At 35.0% G+C, this 18,536-nt stretch overlaps 1 protein-coding gene across 5 annotated transcripts in view; it reads left to right on the top strand.

The window, feature by feature from the left end:
• COL11A1 (collagen type XI alpha 1 chain) overlaps positions 1 to 18,536 on the top strand; it is a 128,921-nt gene that overhangs the window by 16,382 nt on the left and 94,003 nt on the right. For all 5 annotated transcript variants that reach the window (XM_085585874.1, XM_085585872.1, XM_085585875.1 and 2 more), the window contains exons 3-5: positions 1,449 to 1,662; positions 4,036 to 4,198; positions 14,634 to 14,762. In XM_085585874.1, coding sequence (XP_085442000.1) covers positions 1,449 to 1,662; positions 4,036 to 4,198; positions 14,634 to 14,762 — 506 coding nt within the window. The remainder of the gene's footprint in view (positions 1 to 1,448; positions 1,663 to 4,035; positions 4,199 to 14,633; positions 14,763 to 18,536) is intronic.

The raw sequence follows: 18,536 nt of genomic DNA, 5'->3' as shown, positions 1-18,536 counted from the left end.
TTTTCTCTCTCAGAAGAAGAAATTCCAAAATCAGAGTTTGATAAATTCTTACATGCTTTAATTCATTAGAAAACCACAAGATATTATTATTAAAACTTGTTTTACTATTATAATAAAATGTTTAAGAACACTTTATCCACTCTAATGCACAGAACACTGCAGTTATATTCATTGCCAATGTTATAATTAGATTCTCATCTATTTCTTGTCAAATTACAGCTGAAGCTACATGGGTCCAGAGCATATTCTGAGTTTTAGAATTTCACCCTTATACTTTGTTTGTTATTAAACCTAATAGAGTTTTCCTTCAAGTGAAATGCAGATTTACCACAAGACTCATCAGGAGAAGCACTTCACTACTTCCTTTATAAACTATATCTACTTTTGTGGTGTTTATTTTTATTTTTAAAGGTGGAAACAGTGTTTGATACATCATCTCTACTTCAAAAAGAAAGCCTCAGGGAATCAGTGAAAATAATATTATTTAATTTTGCTTAAATCTCCTATTGAAGAAAACTGGTTAATGTTATGCACAATATAATTCCAGAAGGACTCAAACATATATTGTGAGAAAGAAACTAAAATAAATTGTTATCAAGGGCTACTGAAGTACTGGAGAGTCTTCTTTGCTATGGCACATATGCTTGTTATGTTGAGTGAAATTGTAGTGCACATTTTTAAATTAGAAGGTTGCAGTGAATGTGAAACTACCATGGTTCTTTCATACTTTGTGTTATTACAGGAATTCATAATAGATTTGGAGCACATCTCCTACAAAAACAGGCTGAGAGAGCTGGGCTTGTTCAGCCTGGAGAAGGTTCTAAGTATACCCTGCTGGGGGAGGGAGGTGGCTTTCAGTAACCTCTAAGCCTTCAGTAACTTCTGAAGTCTTTCAGTACTCAAAGGGGCTTATAGAAAGCAGGGGTAGGGACTATTTACTTGGGCAGATAGCGATAGGACAAGGGGGAATGGCTTTAAAGAATAAGAGGAGTAGTATTGGATGTTACAAAGAAATTATTTACTCAGAGACTGATCAGGCACTGGAACAAGTTGCCCACAGAAGTTGTGGATGCCCCAACCCTGAAAGTGTTCAAGGCCAGCTTGGATAGGGCCCTGAGCAACCTGGTCTAGTGTGTGGCATCTCCCCCATGGCAGGAGGTGGCACGAGATGAGTTTAATGTCCCTTTCAACACAAACCATTCTGTGATTGTATGGTTTACAAGTTATGTTTTTAATAACCATTAAGATTTACCTCTCAGGAATCAAAGTAAGACCAGAAAGGGAAAAAAAGACACAGAAGATGCTAGTAATATAATTTTTATGTACTCATTTTTGAGATTTAGAAAACCCTGCAGTTTGCATGTTGGATCCTATGTGCTTATAGAAAAAATGGAAAAATTGTTTCATCTTTTCTGAATTTATAGCTGTATATATCACTTTGTTTACAGGTGGAGGTTTTCCAGAAGATTTTTCAATATTAATGACAGTAAAACCTAAAAAGGGTATTCAGTCTTTCCTTTTGTCTATCTACAATGAACAAGGAATTCAGCAAGTAGGTGTTGAAGTAGGTAGATCCCCTGTCTTCCTATTCGAAGACCAAAATGGAAAACCTGCCCCAGAAGACTATCCTCTTTTCAGAACAGTCAACATTGCTGATGGCAAGTAAGTATAAAATTTTAAAATTAAGAACGTATTTCAGACCACTGTATATGTGATTATCTATTTACAAACAGTTTCCTTAAATATTTAAAAATGTCAGTAACATAGATTCTATCTAGTTCAACTTGTGTAGTATAAAATTAGAGAAGCTTTGCAGCAGAATACAATTCCAGATCCAAATGGTGCATACAGCTATAAATGAAGCAAACCACTTTATCTGCCATTTTTATAAATCGAGGGTGAGGAAATAGTCATAGAAATTAATCCAACCTCACTAAACTATGAACATTCTTCCTGTGCAATATACAAATATGCTGTTTTCAAAAAGTCTCAAGAAATAGTCTTACTAAAAGAAATGTCTGGTCCACTTAAAGGTGGTAGGCAGCATGAAGACAAGTTGACAAGACAGCATAGAATTTCTTCTATCTAGAGCCAAACCAGCAGATAAATAAAATAGCTTGAGATACCTATGTATAAGGAAATTAGGAAAGAATAAGGATTTATACTGCACCCTCAGTAAAGAAATTAATCTCAAATATCTTTTGCATTAGTAATGTAGTTGTTAGTTTTTTGTAGCTTTGTAGACAAGCAATCATTCTCTGGGAATGTCATTCTAGTTCTTGTAAAAGGACATTCATTCTTTCAAAGGCATTTTATTTGCTGTGCTGCAGTCCAAGAAGAGCAACCACAGTCTTCAGAGATACACAGAAATAAATTTTACTAAAGCAAAAGAACACAACTCACTGAGGAAGGATAAAAATTGAACTATAATGAAATATGTTTATAAAGCAATAAAGAAGAAAAAAAAAAGAAAAAAAAAAGTCTGCTTGGCCTATATTACTATACCAGACAATGAAATTATATGATGGTACCTAGACTTGATTAATTTCCCTAGCAGAAGGAGTGATTTTTAAAAAGCAGCATTTTTTATGGAATTTTGCTAAATAACAAAGCTTTGACATAAAATTTAATCTAAAATGTTGATAAACTGGCTGAAATGAAGAAATAAAAACAAACTTAGTTTGGTACAATTTCCTACACTGAGAATATACAACTTCTAAATCAACTGGAGTCAATCCTAGGCACAGTGAGCTATGATTTTATGCTTTCAGCTTCTATACAAAAGATAAGCCAACAATTTTCTTCTGACTCAGCTATTTTATGAAGGATCTAGGACAACAATATTCATCTCAAACTGAGATATATTTAAAAAGTGTGAACAGTGTAATGTGCTTGAGGATGCATGGCCAGTTTGCTTTTATAATGATAGTGTTTAACAGCATTCCAGAGAAAACATGGAATTATACTTCTGGCTCAGTGATACTGTTTAGCAGTCAGATTCCATTAGCTTCAAGGTGTTCTTTTTGATACACAGACACTCTTTGTGACAATGATCTAAGCTTTCTCTCTGATTTAGGCAACCCTAATGCCACAAATGCCAACTAAAATAATTTTATTCCAGCCTTCCTCTTACCCATCATTAGTATGACATATTTTACATTTTTTGCCCTGGTCTATTAAACATTCTTTAATCTTTTGCTACGTGGTGGATTACAGTGGTCTGCTTTTGTTCTTAAACATTTGTCATAGCAGAGAGGCTCACAAAATTTTTGTAGTCTGTCATGATTATTCATAAAGTCTCATAAAGAGCATAAGTAGAGTAGGGCAAAACATACAAAACTTTATCCTCAAATGTCTCTAAACTAAAGTCATTTGTCAGTACTCTGAATCACTTCATTCAGTTTCTGGTGAATATTATGTAGGCAAGGCTATTGTTGCAGGAATAGTGTCAAGTAAATATATTTATCTGGAAAACTATCTATGTTGAAACTGTTTGTATGTGTTTGACAAATCTCTATAGCTGTGGAATACCTTCAAATATGTAAAAGAACATGGTAAAATTTCGATAGTTTTCACACAGAAAAAATAGTGAATTGTAAATTGTAAATAATAACCTGCTGGGTTAGTTATATTTATACAAGTAGTTTGGAAAATCAAACACATTCATAAAAAAGAATCTGCTGTCAAATTGTTCAATCTATTAAAATGTAAACTGCGCACTGACATCTAATTTGAGTTTGGTAATGTTCTCTGGTTAAAGCTGCAGAGAACATCAGCTTGAGCTTCACCTTACAGAGGGTGTTCACAGCTGTGGATCACACCCCATTGTGCTGAGGGACAAAATCTATACAGCAACTAGTCAAAACACTTCATACACTTTTGTATGTATAGAAGTAAGAAAGAAAAGGAGACATTTTAAATTTTATGCGTGAATTAATTGGTGCATCATCTCCTATAAACTGACTTGATAAGAACATGATGACCTAGTTTTAAAAACATAAATTACAGTCAAATTATATTGATTTTTTTTAATAGGTGGCATCGAGTAGCTATCAGTGTGGAGAAAAAGAGTGTTACAATGATTGTTGACTGTAACAAAAAAGCTACAAAACCACTTGACCGAAGTGACAAAACAGTTGTGGACACCAATGGCATCACTGTCTTTGGAACCAGGATTCTGGATGAAGAAGTTTTTGAGGTACAAATCAATAATGAACAAATGGTATTGAGTAAAATTTTTTGTATTGAGTGAGGTGCTTAGTGCAAAGCAAAAGAATAATTTTCTAGGTCAAATGCTGGTATAATGTAGAAACTTTGATTTATAGAACCTGTTAGGATAGGCTGAAATAAAAGGGAAGTAAAACAGGGAGGAGTATTGTTGGAAGATTTAGTGCATTTTTCTGCCCTATTTGTTGTATCTGGAAGGGAGTTGCTTTTTTTGTCTTTCTGCCTAATATTGAGATACCTGAGATATTTGGGAGAATTAATCAGGGAAAGTTGTGTCGTATGATACTGTATCATTTTCTTTCTGTATCTCTTAAACATTTGCAGATATAAGTGTGTGCTTACAGTATTTGAGAGCAGGGGAGAAGGACCTGGAAAGTTGCCTGTGTAATATGAATCTGTTATAGTGTTTATCCCACCTATTACTCTTTCCAGTAAATGGAACATACTTTGGCAATAAGGACATATATGTTTCCATCATTTACTGGCCAAGAAGTACATATATGAAGAGTAAAATGTCTTTAAGGAAGAGAGTAAATGCCAGTCATGAGGCCTTTCTGGGTAGAATTCTTATGTCAATAATTATTTTTACAGACTAATTATGAAACTTCTTTTATAACATAGTTATACAATGGCTAAAATTGAAAAAATTAAATTAAAAATTAAATTAAAAATGAAAAATAAGAAATTACAGATTGGTAGTTATTTCATCTACAGAACATCTGTGCTCTATAAATGTCCACAGTTTTAATCCTAGCTTTAAGCAGAACGTATGCTTGAGAAGCTGCATAAGTATCAAGAGGGGAAATAGGAATTTTGAATGTAACATTGTGGCATTGTTATCTTTGTTTTCCATGGACATGATGAATTGTGGGCCTTTTGAATACGGAAATTTCTGGAGTGATTTAGTGGATCAAGCAGTATGATATGTTCGGTATTTGCAGCCTAATTCGCCTGTAGTCCCCAATGCAGTTTGCACACCTGAGAAACATTATTTTCTGTTTGAAGATGAATTCCACAGTTGTCTCTGTCTGGGATGTGACAAGGATTTTTTGCTCTTCTCATGGGATAATTACTTTAAATTTTCATTTTTATTTCTTTTTTAGGCGAGAAACCAGCTTCCTCAATATTTGTGTTTGACAATAAACTGTCAAAAATGTGTGCAATGTGAATATGCATAAGTAAAAAAGAATTCAGAGAAAAATAAATTAGATGAACTATTATTTTAGTGTTTTCTATGTGATTTTAGATTATAATAGAAGCTAAAGCAACAGGGTCTGTCTAGTTTTTGCAAAGTTTGTAGCCATTTAAAAAGCTTTCAAGCAGGGAAATGCACAATAGATAAATATTGATGATTGGTTTGTTTAACTCAGCACGATGATTAAATAAAAATATCTGTCAGAAGTTTCAGAGGTGCTGAAATAATGGTACATATCTGTTTGGAAATAATTTTTTATTAAATGTGTGTAAAGAGAGATATTTATTTTATCATTTACTTTAAAAGATGAGAAGGGATCTGGTAGAATGTAGTTATTTTTTTGTGCAACTGTTGAAAGAGTCAGTAAAGTTGGATCAAGACATAACTTAGCAAATTGGAATTAGCATTTAAATCAGAATTACCAGATTAATTGTTGAAAATCAAAAATAACCCTGCATTTTTCATGTCAAACCTACATGAAGTCAAAATGGATACAAGGATTTAACTTTACAGAATTTGTAGGAATGACTTAAAATTGCTTTGCTCCGAGGGTGTTGTCACTTGAGGAAGGAGGAAAAAGGAAAGTAGTGGTAGCTGGTTCTCTGACAGATTTTTTTCTGACATATAGTACACTGACATGGCAAGTCAGTGTTTAAATTCCAGCTGAGACCCACTAAGAAGGAGGCTTTGGACTCATAAAAGAAATTGTGCAGCTGTCTGTAAGGTCAGTTCAGAGGCTGAATCGTAAGGTTCAGTACTGAGAACAGCAACATTTCTACCTTTTTTAGCCTCGCTATACATTTCTGAACTTCTTCAGTGATTAGGTTTTCTTACTCAACTGAGTTCACCTCTCTTCTTTTTTATTCAGGGAAATCCCCTACAGTCTTACAAGGTTGTTCTTGAAATTGGTGGGGGTTTAGATTGAGTCTTAACTCTTACTCAAATTAGAAGCTTGCAATCCTTGCTTTTGGGATAAGTTTCTGCTTTCCTTGTTACTATACAGCCACCATGGAATAATTTATACCTGTGTTCAATTATCTCAATCTGTAGGTAAAAATGTGCATTCAAAATGACAATGTACCACAAAGTTTAAAAAATACTGGGCCATATACATTTTTAATGGATAATAGAATCATAGAATACCCTGAGCTGGAAGGCACTCAACAAGGATCATTGAGTCCAACTCCTGGCCCTGCACAGGACACCCCAGGAATCATACCATGTCCCTGAGGGCATTGCCCAAATGCTTCTTGAGCTCTGTCAGGTTTGGTGCTGTCACCACTTCCCTAGGGAGATGAGCCCAGTGCCCAACCACCTTGGGGGTAAGAACCTTTTCCTGATACCCGGTCTAAATCTCCCCTGGCACAGCTCCAGGCCATTCCTTTGGCTCCTGTCACTGTCACCACAGAGCAGAGATCAGTGCCTGCCCCTCCTCTTTCCCTCTCGAGGAAGTTGCAGACTGCAATGAGGTCTCACCTCTGTCTCTTCTTCTCTAGGGCGAACGAGCCAAGTGACCTCTGTCCTAAATCTGGCCAAACATAACATAATCTAGTTCCTGTTGAGTTTGTCTTCTGTTTTTCTACTCTCTCAACAGTATTCTTTTTGTTTTATTAACAAGAATTTATCCATCCCTTAGCTACTGGTGCTACAATTTCTAAAGTTTGGTGCTGTTTCCTGAAATCTATCCCTGCTTGAAAGTGTCATGATTGTGTGTTAAATGTTCTGTTTTTCTAATTCATGGCAGCTCAGGGTGACTTTTGGTGATTTCACAGGTCTCCTTGTTAATTTTTCTGTGTTATGAATCCTGCTGTACCTTGAGACCACAATAGTCACTGAAGATACACATAACACAATGTATCTTATTTTGTGGGCAGGAAATTCCAGAAGTTGTCTAGTCATGACATTAGATTTAACTGTTTAAGACATAAAACTGTTTATTACAGACTTCTTATATGACAGTTGCATCCTTTGTTAGCTTAGGAAGCCCCTAAAAACAATTACCTTTCACTCAGAGTGTCAGAAGGATTAATATTGTATCCATGCATCAGAGAGGTCATCTTATCTTGGGTAATAGTGATATTTTTCTCATAATAAGCCAATGCTTTGGTCATAAGAACAGTGGCGCATTCTTCAGTCTCTTCAAACTGAATGGAAATTTAAAATGTGGAAATAATAACCTGTAGATAGATATAATGAACTCTTATTCTTCAGTGACCTAGTAACTGAAGATGATATGGTTTCTTTTTGGTCTTGTACCAATGTGTGCACCAGAACACAACTGCACCAAACCCCATTGCATCTCTAAGGTAGCTTGTTCCCATTGAGAGCAACTATATACAAATGAGTCCAAAATAGGTATTATTACATTATTCTGTCCTCCACACTACTTGATTGTATCTTTTGAAAAAGGAATACTCTTTCAGTCATATTGCTCTAACATATTTGCATGGATCATTCATTGATAAGCTTCAGAACAAGTATTGTTCCTGTGAGGAATGTTCCACACTTACTTTAAAACAACTTTACATCCCAGTGGCTCAAATAGTCTTCTTTTTTTCTAATTGTGTTATTTTAAGTTTGTAATACAAGATTTAACTAAATTAAATTCTTGACCATTTCTATTTTCTTTTATTTTTGTTCTTAATATTAACCTCTGTTTTCTAGGTAGCTGTCCTCTGTTCTGATTCTGGCAGTAACACAAGAATATGTTATAACACACTGGCAAATTTTAAGTGCATGCATTTTCATGGGTGTGACATGACCTCATGACATAACCTTTCTATGATGATCAATAATTTCTGAATAAATAAGCATACTGGGTGTTCAGAGATCATGTAGATCACTGAAAGAAGGAAAGGGCCAATTAGTGTCCTGAGAACAAGATAAATCACTCCCAAATTCACTGATTTTGTATATCCAAACTAGAAAATATTCTTGGGTAACTTTAACTGCTGGTGCTAAAGCTAAGAGGCATTTTTTTTTAGTGATGCTGTCAGAAAGATTCTGGTTTAGCTGTAAAAGCAAGAAAAAATTATCTAAAGTGTTTTATAAATCTAGTGTGTTTTATGTGAGAAAATTCCAATTTGGAGTTGCCTGCTGCTCGTTCCTGAATATAATTGTTAATCTGAGATTTCATGATATTGTGCTTTGTTAATATGGAAATCAATATGATGTTAAAAACAAGATAGTGAATTCAGCAAGTAGTAACATGAAAATGTAAGAGATTCGTAGATATTTTATCTAGAAAATAGGATGTCCTTGGGCACACGTGCACACCTTTGTCTATGTACACTTACTGTTGCATAGGCATTGGAGTAAAATCTAATCTCTCAGCCAAGAATTGCTGTTGACTTTGTGAACAGCTATGTTTGGAAGGTCAAACATTATAATTGGCATATCAACTTATTTCTTAACCAAGCTGAATTTATCCTTCTATAATCATGTTATTCAAAGAATCCAGAAGACATTGATTTCTGTGGAAAGTTTGACCTGTGCAGTATTCTGCTTTCACAATTTATTGCTTTTACAGTGCTTCAGTCTGGCAGGCTCTAAATATCTTTCTCCAGCTACATTATACAGTGGACCTGGGTTATGGAATATTATATTAAAAGCTCCTGGAATTCCTCAATCCCTCAAATCTTTGCAGGAAGATTAAATGAATTCTGCAGCAGGTTTTACTAAATTCTATAGTAATAATATCTGTGCTGTCTAGACTTCTGTTCTTTGGAGTTTATAGCTGAGTTTGTTCTGAGTTGATTTAGTGCTGAGCACTGCTTTTTTTTTTTTGCTTTTATCGCCATTTATGTAAACATCTTTAAAATCTAATTATCCTTATAAGAACATGATATACTAATGTTATCAAGTGTGAATAAAGAAGATGTATTTTGCTAATTCTAACCCTCACACTCTAGTTGTAGAAAGTATTTTTGAACCTCTAGTATATAATTTAGTCATTTAAGTATTTGCTGGGGATTTTTTGTTTGGTTTTTTTTTTTGGTTTGGTTTGGTTTTGGTTTGGTTTTTTGTTTGTTTTTTGTTTGTTTTTTGTTTGCTTGTTTTGGGGGGGGGGGGGTTCCCTGCAGAGCTTCTGAAGTAATGCTTACCTGCTATTCCCTGGACAAAATAACTCACCTGGCAGGGTTATTGTTTTATTGAAATTCTTGTAAAAGATATATCCCTAAATTTGCCCCTGAACTGTTTGAGTTTCTTGTGGAACTAGAGAAGAACTAGATCATTAAAATTTTACAGACTGGAAGAAAACAGTAATTTCTGCACTGATTTCTTCGTACAAGGCCCTTACAGCCTTCTATGAATCCATACTTTTGCCATTTTAATGATGTGGCTGTTGATAGTAGAAGTGTCTTTTTTCCATGATAGGAACTTTTAGGTAATAAATAGACTATAAATGGACTATTTTATGGTTGTAATTCTCTAATGCACCATATTTAGAAAGCATTAGTAAGATTACCTTGTTAGAAGGAAAAGAGAATGTTTCAAGACAGATATCTAAAACTTTTTATGAAGTCAATTAAGGTAATAAGCAGCTATTAGCATTTATTGATATAGCAGTAATTAGTCAGGCCCTTGATGATTAACATCATTGAGAAAATCTGACACTATATCTAACTGGACGTTTTCTTTGTTCCTATTTCTGCTGTGGAATCTAAGGAAGACTCCAAAAATTTGGAATCACATGTAGCAATTATTACCACAAAGCTAACTAAGGCAATAATTGCATGAAGATGTAGCCAAAATTGGAAAGAGATCTTGTTAGTTTACTGCTTTCCTTCAAATTTGATCTCCATTTCTTTTTTTTGGCATTTAACACTTCATTTTTCTAGTGTTGCACTGTTTTCTATCAAAGCCATTTTTCCAGTGTAGATACCTCACCTTCTGCATTACTGCATTGAGTTTTTCAGCATGTCCTGGAAGTGTACAAACACATAAATTTTCTTATTCCAGGATGTCACTGTGGAATGTCTGTGAGATTCACAGAGGAATTTTCAATGAATGAATTCAGCACACACTTCTCATTCTTAGCTGGGCTGTTCTTGTAGTAGAACAGTTGATATGAGTGAATTTGTGTGCAGTTGTTCCAGCAGGTGGGAGTTCTACTGATTTGAGCATATTCTCCTTCTAGCTCTCTAGCCTGGCTCTCCACATTTGCTCTGGCATGCAACAAAGTGAATAGTTCTCAAGCAAAAAATCTCCTTTTACTAGTCCTGGAGGATTCTGCAAAGAGTAACTTATTTGGCAGAGTACCTCTTAGAAGGAATCCTTCTGTGCCATGTTTTCACACTAGGCATAATTGGTGGACAAGATATTGTAACTTGGCTCAGGCAAATTTTATCATATAACCATAAGGCTGATTCAAATGTCTCTGGTTTTAGTCATGAGCACACCCCTGAAATAAAGAGGAATGAAAATGTTCATAAACTATTTTTATTCCATATTATAATGGATTATTAAACTGTGCATTGCCTTTGTGAGTTATATGTTTGCTTTGAAAACAACTTAGTGCCTTTTTCTATAAATAATTTAGGATTCAAACTAAATATTAAGATTTAAAATTTACTTCCAAAGTACTTGTATAGTTAATGTTATATAGAATACCTTGCTGGATGTTCTCCACTACTTCTGGGCAACTGAGATGTAGCATTCGTCTTTCTTATCCCTAATTAGCAAGTGACATTAAATATCTGACAAACCACTGTTTAAAATACATTTTTTAAAGTGATATCCAGGAAAAAATAAATTGTTACAAGACAGAAGTTTATGATTCTCAAAAGTCAGCTAGGCTTTTAGAACGTTTTGAGGCGGGTTAAGTGGGCAGTTTGTTACAGGGATTAGTATGAAAAAGTGGCTGTGTATACCTCAGCACACAATCTCTGTGTCTGCCTTCTGCTGCCATCCCTCTTACCTCTGACACCAAAGCATGCTGGATGACTGGCTCAGCAGTGATCTGGAAGGCTTTACTTCTATAACATGCTAGATAGCAACTTCAAACTTTGAAATTGCCTGAGCAGTCTTTGTCAACAGATGTGGTCATGATATTTTTGCAGAGAAGGGAGAACTAATCTATAGATCATAGGCTGTTGTACTTCCTTTTTTTCTCTATGCACTTTTCAGAGTACTTTAAGGATGATCAAGTGTATTTGTACATTTTAATCTATTTTTCTTTCTCCATTTTTGCTCTCTTTCTTGCTTTCATCACTCTACCCCATGAGACTTCCTTTGTTCCTGAAATTTTCATGTAAGAAAAATATTATGACATATGCATATATGCTTAGATACGTCAGTATTTTTTTACAGGTCAGCTATTGGAATTCTTAATAATCCATAATTCAAAGTTCTCAGGACTTGTACAGGTAGATCTTTATGTGTCTCATTTATGACTCCAGGTCATTAAATATGACCAGATTATTTGTAGTTTATTTGCAAGGAACTTTATAAAACTTTGTTTTGGTCTCACAAAGTCAAGCAGTTAAAATCAAAGAATGTGTTTATAAAGTCTGATGCAATTCTGTGAAAAATTTTTAAAGAGAAAGAGTATAGATTTGTCCAACAAATATCTGAGAATGGTAACTAAATCACAATAATGAAATCTGCAGTAATGCCTGTGGCACTTCGTGAGCTGGTATGATTGACCTGATCTGAAGGAAAAACTCTTGAACTATTCTTACAGTACAGCCAATGCTTCACGGAACAAACTACTCAGAGAAACAATTTAATTAGCAAAGACAGAAAATAAAAACAAAACATAGAAAAGGAAAATTAATAATTAACTGGAAAGATTTTCATAGCACATCTTGGATGAAAAAAAGAGAAATTAACATTTGGGATTCCAAATCAATCAGTTCTTCAGTAAACTTCTCACATATTTATAGCCAGTAGCAATGTACGTATTCTGTAAAAATGTATGTATTCTGTGTAGGATTTCTGAGGGCCTCCATCTATGTGGAGCCATGACAGGCAGACAGGCGGGGCTGGGAAATACAGTCAATGGATCAGGAACAGCTTTAACCAATTTAGGAGCATTTAAGCCAAGTGGTAACAGCATACCGAGTGCTTCTTGCAAACACACAGTCCAACAGAACTCAGTGCCAAAATTCCATGGCATTCAAGACCAGCACAAAGCTCCAGAGTACTGGCTGTATTCCTGGGCCTGTGTTCTCTTAGGCTCTCTGACTAAACAGTAGTTTCAGGAGCCGTTTGGGCAGGGCTCCCGCTGGCTGGCACTCGGCAGACACGGAGATCTGTCCAGGCACCTCAGACAGCCAGGAATGCTCAGGGCCAAAGAGCAAGACCATGACTTGAACTCAGCAGGGTGAGGACGGAGGTTCTGCACACCCACCTCTAGATTGCTCAAAAGGGTCACTTACCTCTTTTGTCTTAGAGTTGCTTATCCTCACTCATTTTTTCCTCTGCCTCACTTGGTTTTAATGTGGTTGATGAAGGAGAAAGGGCAGAGCACTTTGGGAACACTTTGCTGGAGATTGGGGATACATAGCTCAGGTTGACAGTGACTGTACAAAACCTCTCAAATCACTCCAGCTCTTGAGGGAGTCATAGAAGAAATCAAAGGGCAGAATTCTTCTCTGTGTGTAGTAGGTTTTGTGAGATGTCCAAATCAGGAAACATTAATGAATCAAGGAAAATAAAGGAGACAGCCCAGAACTGCTAACAGAGAAACAAACTGCTGCATTTGTAGTATTTCTGGTAGCTTAGAAAAAAATATTCTAAATCTAAATTAATCTGAGACACATGTGAGTCTATAAAAGTGAAGTGGGCTTAGAGTACTCTAAAAAGCAGCCACATAATACAGCCATTATGTACTATGAAATTATTTCCTACTTTATGACTGAAAAATTAGTAAAAAAACTGTGAAACTAGTAAAATTGCAGATTATTGCTTGATTTTTTTTTTCAGTTTGAGGAAATTTTGCTTATGTCTCTGTTTTTTCATTTTCAAAGGAAGGAATGTTGCAATTATTATTTACTATTATTACAATTATTACTTACTATTTCCAGTTTTCTTAATTTGTTAAGGGTTACTGTTATGATAGATGTAAAGTGATTCTGGAAATGCTGAGAGAATTATGAGTTTTCCCACCCATAGATTTTCATCACTTATGATATCTTGTCTTTAAAGACAAAACAGACACAGGTATACTAACAAAGGTATTCATTTGTCCCTATTTTGGGTAAAAGGAAAAAAAATCCTGCTAGAAGTATATAAATCTTAAAAATCACCCCCTTGTGGGGAAATAGTGAGAGATTGATTTAATGGGTTTTGACCAAGAACATGTGCCAATTTCCAAAAATTTTATTTTTATGTGAGCACAAGAAGCTCCTAGATGAGAAAATTTATAGTGGAAATGTTGGCAGAAATTAACCTAATACTTCTTAAATAGTACCACTATGTTAAGAAACAGTGGATAGCAGACAGCTTTCTGTGGAAAATGATAAACATACAAGACCTCTGTAGGGGATCTCAGCAGAGCCATTTTTATTATCCAGAATAGTGGGTCTCTTTCTGTGATGTTGTTTTTATGCATAATATATGGAAATAAATGCAAAATCAACATTTTTTAGCAGTTACATTTTTTCCAACACAATTTATAGTGTGTATTTACACAGTGCTCACTTAATTATATTTTATTTAAATAACTGTCTCTGGTACAGACTATTTTATTTTATTTTATTTTGTTTTATTTTATTATTTTATTTTATTTTATTTTATTTTATTTTATTTCATTTTATTTTTATCGTCTCCTTTGAGACTGCATATGTGATGCAAACTCATAATTATACTGTTGATCACTTGCATGCTGAGCTGCATGCTGGTAATAGGAAGTGCCCTGAATTAAATCTTAGGAATTTAGACTGATTCCCAGTGTAGAAGTAAACAAACAGCATGAAAATCACAGATCAGAACTTACACCTTCTCACTCTCTCCTTTCAAAACCAGACATGATTTTAAGCCAGATTTTTGCACCTAGTCCATGTGGTATTAATTTGCATTGTTTTGTCATGTGAACAATAGTTGCTTTCCATTATAGCAGCAGAAATTAAGTGGATATGTTATTTATAACCACAGATGGAAATATCTAAGTATTATGTGCCTGGTTTCTGAATGAGAACTCTGTACTCCTGATGAACTGTAGACTACCTTTGGTTTTGTTATTTAATCTGCATATGCTTTCCTGCAGGGTGAGATCCAGCAGCTGTTGATTATAGCTGATCCCAGAGCTGCATTTGACTATTGTGAGCATTATAGCCCAGACTGTGACTCCCCAGTGCCCAATGCTGCTCAGGCTCAAGATCCTCGAGTTGATGAGGTGAGTAATCAGTCATGTATTACTGGATTTATTGCACATTAGTGGTTGTGCTGGAGAAAAGTTACCCAAGGAATGCTTCCAGCTAAATGGCATTTATTGTTCTAGAGGTGAGGAAAGCAGGTTGCAGGAGTGCATTCATTTTTGCTGTCCAGTCATTTATGTTAAGCATTTGAAGGAACCTATCACCCTGGTTGTATTTGAATAATCAGCATTCTTAGTGAAGTTAAACTGTAATTCTTTTTAAAAAATTATGGCTGTATGAGTTTGTCTACTTATGCATATTTATTCTTCCTGTGTAGGTTTATAATTTTACTGATGCTGGATTTCAGCAAATGCCACATTTGAAATATGTGGGAGCTTTGAGTACCCCACAATTGTAAAGTTCTCCTGTTAAAAGTGCCCTGTTAAAAAGTTCTCCTGTTAAAAGTGTTTTAATGCATGCTGCATGCACAAATGCACGTGCACATAAAAGTGTTTCAGCCAGTTCCACTCATAGGAGGTAAACCAATAAGGACAAAACAGAGTAGGAATTTTTCCCAGAAACATGAAAGATATTTTGAGAAACCATTAGTCACTGTAGACAGTTCTCACAGACACAAACTGAGTAATTCACCCAGGTCAAGATAGGTCCTCAGATTAGACCTCTGAACACTTGTATGTATGGCTGTACACATTCTAAGTACTTCATTGAACAGTGTAAAGGGCAAAGCTTTTCCAAAACATAACAAGTCATAACTGAACTTGGCTCTGGACAGCTTGCATGCACATCATGTGTTATCTGACTGGTTATTACTACTGATTGCTCAAGAGATCAGCATTCAAAGCTTGCTGAATTGTTCTTAGATGTCTCCTTTGAGCTTGTTTTGGGACTGATTTTTTCCTAAATACATGGTAATTTTATTTGTTGTTACTATTTATTCTGACTGAAAATTATGTCAGCAGGGGACAAAGACCCATAGGGTGCAGAACTTCTTTCAGAGGGACTTCCTCCCACCTCCATTCCAACTGAGGTGTAGTTCAAGATGTGTCAAGTCACCTACACACAGGCAGAGGACCTTACACTGCATTACAGTGTGTGGAGTCTGGGCTGTTCAGGAGGCTCCCAGAGGACCTGTCCATGTGCCTGCATATCTGGATCTCCATATTCCAAACCAGAACAGAGTGAAAACATATAGCTGGTAATTTATTCAAAGACAAAAAAGATAACAAGATCTAAATACTTTTTCATAATTAAGTTTCAAAGAAAATTTAAATTTTACTTGGGGATTTTCCTGGGATTTACTTCTATTTGGTTCCTCTTGGGTTTAGTGGTTTTTAATGTGTTTTTCAAAGGCCTATTTTTCCTTCTTGGTAACACACAGAGTTTGTGATAGTACCTACAGAGAAAAATGTAAAATCAAGGATTGTAATTTGTAGTGTAACATAAAATTAATTTGAAAACAAATTGAAGAGCACTCAATGATTAATAAAATGGAGAACTGCTGTTTCTATTTATTTCTTTTTTTGCTGAGCGTGGTGATTGGATTATTTTACTTAGCTTTCTGACCTAAGACACAATTTCCTTGCTGTGTTCCATGAGTTTATGTCACTTTGCATAAATATTCCCAGTGAAGTCAATAGATCTCTTCAATGTATAATAGTGAGCTAAAATAATCGCATCAGCAATGCTATCAATGTGATAAATATGAAATAGAATAAATGGCAGACTGAATTTATAGAATTATAGAATAGTCTGCTAAATAATAAAAAAACCAGCTTGTTGAGGCAGGCTACTTTGTTATCTTTTGAGAAGCAGCCTGTCAAATCACAAAGATAATTTATTTTAAAGAAATAAATGAAACAAGTTTTATTTTGCTACTGAAAGAATTTATAGAAGATAGTATAGATTTTTGTAAACTGTAATTGCAAAACTAAATAAGATGTTAAAAGATAAAAATACATTTGCAGCTAGTTAATAAGGAAATTAATTGTTTTAGAATGCTTGATTACATGTTTTGAGGAGATTACAACTTTGATTAGTGATATTGATAGAATTTATAGACTTAGACTGTTGCAAAGCTTCTGACCTGTCCATATATGATATTTCAATTTTTTAGAGAAAGGTATTGTATGGTAATGTATTTGACAAAGAGAGTTGAATATGGGTGCCTTATTTCTGAAATTACTATCAACAATGAGCTGTCACCAAATTAAATTTTTAGTAGAGTTTCTTAGTAATTTTGCTAGAAATACAGAAATGTGTGTAAAATGGATGGCATTAAAATTTGTCAGAGCCACGATACTGCAGAGCAGTAAGCAGTGATGGGAACACAACTGAATGCAATGTTACACACATGCAAGCCAAAGAAATAACTGCAGGGCAAACATGATGAACTCAGTAGTACACTGCAATAACAGTCTGCATGCATGTGGTAACAGAAGAACCTTTCATCTGCAGCAGATTGTCCCCATCTGGGATACTAATCATGCTGAAAGGCAACATGGAAAGATTATTGTTCAGCTTGATTGGTTTCATGGTTTGATCTTCAATGTTTTCACAGAAACTCTTGTGGTAGGAAGAGGGAAAACTGGGCAAAAGGCTAGGCAGGATGTGTCTTCAGAGTCTGGATTAAACCAGCAGAATCTTAAAGTATTTGTTGGGCACTAGCTAAAAAATATTCTAATTGTTAAAGGGGAAAAGTTTTCCTAAAATAGTACAATGCATGCGTTGGTTTGCAAATAAAGAAGTAAGAATTCAGATGCAGTATTACTTCTGCATGCTGTCACTTGAAACATAGACTGCATCATCACATATGTGGCTTACTTACCATATGCAAAGATCCAGGGCAAAAAGGAAACATAGATAAATGGGGTGGAGGGAGAAGAAAGATAATTTCAGTTAGGAAAATATCTACTAAAACTTGTAGGAAAGAAAGAACAAATTACCAAAATGATGGATCTCTAGATATCTTAAAGCCAAGGATAGAGACCTTTCTGAAAGTTTGGGGAAATGTTATTCATACTTTAGTTGACTCAGTTACAGAGTGACTGTAGGAAGTTTTGAAGTCTGCAAGTATGCGAGAGTTAGCCAAGGTGGTCTAATAGTCCCTTTTGGCATTATGTCTCTGAGCCTTTGAATTATTGCATCCAGAATATGAAACTGATACTTGGCTTAAAGATAAATTATGTTATTTCAGAGCCTATTAATGTGTGTTTCCAGCAATGATTACAAAACCCAAAGGAAGTGGTTGACTTTTCATCAGTAAAATAGAAAATTAGGTTTGTGAAGTTGCATTTAGGAAGATGAATAGGATTTGTCTTGAAATTGCACACTTTTGTAGTGTCCTGGCAAGCTCACAGCCTAGGAAGGCATTCTGTCTGAAAAGTTGGATATTGTTAGACCATTAAAGAAGCATCTAGAGAGAAGGATTTAGGTAAAAAGATACTGGTTTAAGGGCATGAGTACTTTGTTTAGCTAAATGCAATCCTTATTGCTCTAGGCAATGTTTCTTTCTCCAAAGGAGCAAATAAAAGATCCAGCATTTTAGGTTTGGGGGCATTTCTTTCAATAGCAGTGCTGATTTAAATCATTCATTTTCTATTTCTTTCCACCATATGCCCTCTTTCCAGTTCAGCTGGTGGAATTGCCTATGTGTTTGTTTTGGGAAGGATCTAAGACTTCACTAGACTAAAAATAATTACCATTCACAGAATCAGAGAAATGATGAAATATATTGTGGTGAATTTCCATTAAATGAGCTTGAGAATGCATGTCACATCACTGCAACATCAGAA

Source organism: Lonchura striata, chromosome 8, assembly GCF_050655825.1.
Source record: "Lonchura striata isolate lonStrDom1 chromosome 8, ASM5065582v1, whole genome shotgun sequence".
Classification (NCBI taxonomy): Eukaryota; Metazoa; Chordata; class Aves; order Passeriformes; family Estrildidae; genus Lonchura; species Lonchura striata.
Note: the sequence above shows the minus strand (reverse complement) of the source record. Positions and strands in the feature narration are given on the sequence as shown.